At 43.5% G+C, this 1,190-nt stretch overlaps 1 protein-coding gene across 1 annotated transcript in view; it reads right to left on the reverse strand.

Annotated features, from left to right (window-relative positions):
* Positions 1-168, reverse strand: part of C2H1orf198 (chromosome 2 C1orf198 homolog) — a 20,028-nt gene extending 19,860 nt beyond the window's left edge. The window contains exon 1 of the mRNA XM_010707104.3: positions 129-168. Coding sequence (XP_010705406.1) covers positions 129-168 — 40 coding nt within the window. The remainder of the gene's footprint in view (positions 1-128) is intronic.
* Between the last annotated feature and the right edge of the window lie 1,022 nt (positions 169-1,190).

Below are 1,190 nucleotides of genomic sequence, written 5' to 3' on the forward strand. Positions count from 1 at the left end.
GGCCGAGCGGCTACCTGCGGGCTCTCCTTCTCTGCGCTCGGAGCTGCACTCTTCCCCTCACAGCTGTACTCGTTACCTCGGGCAGCTCCTCGTGGAGGAGAGGAAGGAAGCTAGGAATTGTCACTTACCATTCGAGTTCCCGCACCCCGTCGGCCTCTTCCTTAACATTAAGAGTGGTTTCTGACAGCTACAGCTCCTGAGTTTGTAAGTCAGAACAAGAGTGCATGCAAAACCAGCATCTTGAAAACGTTCATCATCAGTCTTCTGAAAGCTGTTGCCAGCCCTATGATGAACTTGCAGCATGAGCACGGTTCTCTGCAACCTTAGTTCTTTTCTCTGAATCTGTTTTTCCTTCTACTGTAATTAAAGACAGATCTTGCATTGCATTTGCCTGAGGCTAAATTGGTTTTATCTTTCATCCTTACCAGTTGCATCAAGCCCTTTCATGATTTTCACACTATATTCTGAAATCTCACAAATACTAGGAGATCAATAGGTTTTAATTACTAAATCTATTTTTTGCCTTCACACTTTCTCTAGTATGAATAGATAAACGGCGGGGCCTACAGCCTACACATAAGAGCTCAAACGAAATAGCTGGACCAGTTGTCTGATGACACAGAAGGGGATGGAAAACGATAATTACATTTCTCCACATCTCTAGTTCTTAGGAGGTAATTACAGCTCTCCCAGTCACCGCATACCAGTCGTTATATAATCCTGCTCTGTTTGTTAAACTTGTTTGAGAGCATTGTTTGACTTGAGCTCACTTTCTTAGTCACACATACTGCCCAGAGAACCACTCCTTTGGAACACCTCTACGCACACATGCAGGTGCAGCAGACACCATACCCACACCAGCTGTCCTACAATGCTGTCAATCTGTTGGGATCTTTTGCCAAACACCACCACCAACGGAAAGAAAACCTCATGTACTGTTGTGTTTCTGACATTTACTCACTGAGAAGCTAACCCTGGATACGTCATCTGTTTGGTTTTATTTCTGAATTATCTTCTCATGATCGCTGTTCTTTTAAGCTGACATCTGTTCCTTCCCTGGATTACATTACATGAAGTGTCTGCGTATTTACCAATTACTCATGTATGGCTTGAAGTTTTCCATTCAGAAGGCAGAGGCTTTGGAAAAAAGAATAAATGGAAGTTGCATCATGGGACTTTCAATGCACTTA

The sequence above is a fragment of the Meleagris gallopavo genome, chromosome 2 (genome assembly GCF_000146605.3).
Source record: "Meleagris gallopavo isolate NT-WF06-2002-E0010 breed Aviagen turkey brand Nicholas breeding stock chromosome 2, Turkey_5.1, whole genome shotgun sequence".
In the NCBI taxonomy this organism is placed as follows: domain Eukaryota; kingdom Metazoa; phylum Chordata; class Aves; order Galliformes; family Phasianidae; genus Meleagris; species Meleagris gallopavo.